Source organism: Etheostoma spectabile, chromosome 2 (assembly GCF_008692095.1).
Source record: "Etheostoma spectabile isolate EspeVRDwgs_2016 chromosome 2, UIUC_Espe_1.0, whole genome shotgun sequence".
Classification (NCBI taxonomy): domain Eukaryota; kingdom Metazoa; phylum Chordata; class Actinopteri; order Perciformes; family Percidae; genus Etheostoma; species Etheostoma spectabile.
Window position 1 is genome coordinate 26,982,884 of NC_045734.1, and position 1,349 is coordinate 26,984,232.

Sequence of the window (1,349 nt, forward strand, 5' to 3'; positions counted from 1 at the left end):
GGATGTCATCCTGCAGCTCGGTCTGGAAACCTGCACGTTTAATTCTCCTGCTTCCGTTCACAATTTTGCGGGAAATAATCACAAACTGACTTATGTACCTGGCGGGTTTAATACGATGACGATAAAAAAGCGACCAAGCAGCTTCTTGTTTACATTCAACATGGCGGCCACAGAAGCGCAGCAACCTGTTGATGCTGCTGTCACCTCTACGTCACCCGGATTGTTGGTCTTATTGGTTGAAGGACTATCCAAGTGCGTACAGAGTCATTTGAACTATGCCCGTGGGTCACGCCTCTTGTGCAAAGAAATACAGAGCAGACTCCCCCAGACCAACGCTCAATCTCAAATCCATTGAGCTTGGCTTGGTCTGGTGATACACAGAATAGGTCGGTTTCAGCAAATATGACAGAAAGTTAATTCACCTACGGCATCTTTAAGTTAAGAATCTGAGTACTTCCTTCGCCACTGTGGCTGGCTGACCGGTATGTTTTTGACCCGCTCAGGCAATGCACATTGGACTGCCCTGTGCAGAGACACTGCAAGGTGGCTCCTTCAAAGCTTTGGCTGTGGTGAGTGTTATTTTCCTTGATGCTCCACGCTGTATGCAGATGTCTCTAAATAACACACTTGGGATTGTTCTGTCCATGTCTGGTAAACATTCATGCCTATGCTCTAATGTATTTTGGATACCTTGTTGCCAGTGGTGGAAGAAGTATTCAGATCTTTTACTTGACTAAAAGTACTAATATCACACTGCAGTACTTTGTTACAAGTAAAAGTCATGCATTGAAAATGTTACTTAACTAAAAGTATGTAAATATCATCAAGAAAATGTACTTAAATGCAAAAAAAAAGTAAACATTTCCCTCTAAAATGGAGTTGAAGAAGAAAGTGGCATGAAATGAAAAAGACTCAAGTAAAGCACAAGTACCTCAAATTTGTACTCTAAGTAAAGGTACTTAGTTACATGCATGACTGCTTGTTGCCATGTAGGTTGGGTCTCATCGTCATCCTCCTTTTCTCCTCCCAGACGGTGCTCCTGAGTGTGTTTATGTTCCCTCTGCTGAGGACTGTTGGACTGAGGGCCTTCTCCATGGCGTCTGAGACGTACATCTCGGGTACACACTCTGCCGCCTTTGTCACTTGTCCCAACGACACAGTGGCTAAAGACTTGGCCAGGTGATACAATCAGCCACATCCTAATGGGTGACTGCCGTTTTTCCCCCAACCTGGAAGCTATTTTCCTATTTTTTGTGTGTAAGTGACTGATACAAACTAAATTCTTTAAAATTGGTATTAAGCGTGAACGCTGTAACAGACAGCCACAGACTGTGCTGCAATGTAAGCCT

The 1,349-nt window shown here is 43.7% G+C and overlaps 1 protein-coding gene across 2 annotated transcripts in view; it reads left to right on the forward strand.

Moving 5' to 3' along the window:
• The window catches only part of LOC116701686 (protein CutA homolog), an 11,060-nt gene that overhangs the window by 1,252 nt on the left and 8,459 nt on the right, over positions 1 to 1,349 (forward strand). Inside the window, exons 2-3 of one of the 2 annotated variants that reach the window (XM_032535552.1) lie at positions 504 to 569; positions 1,031 to 1,179. In XM_032535552.1, coding sequence (XP_032391443.1) covers positions 507 to 569; positions 1,031 to 1,179 — 212 coding nt within the window. In that variant the 5' untranslated portion in view covers positions 504 to 506. The remainder of the gene's footprint in view (positions 1 to 503; positions 570 to 1,030; positions 1,180 to 1,349) is intronic. The other variant, XM_032535558.1, reaches the window with a different exon arrangement.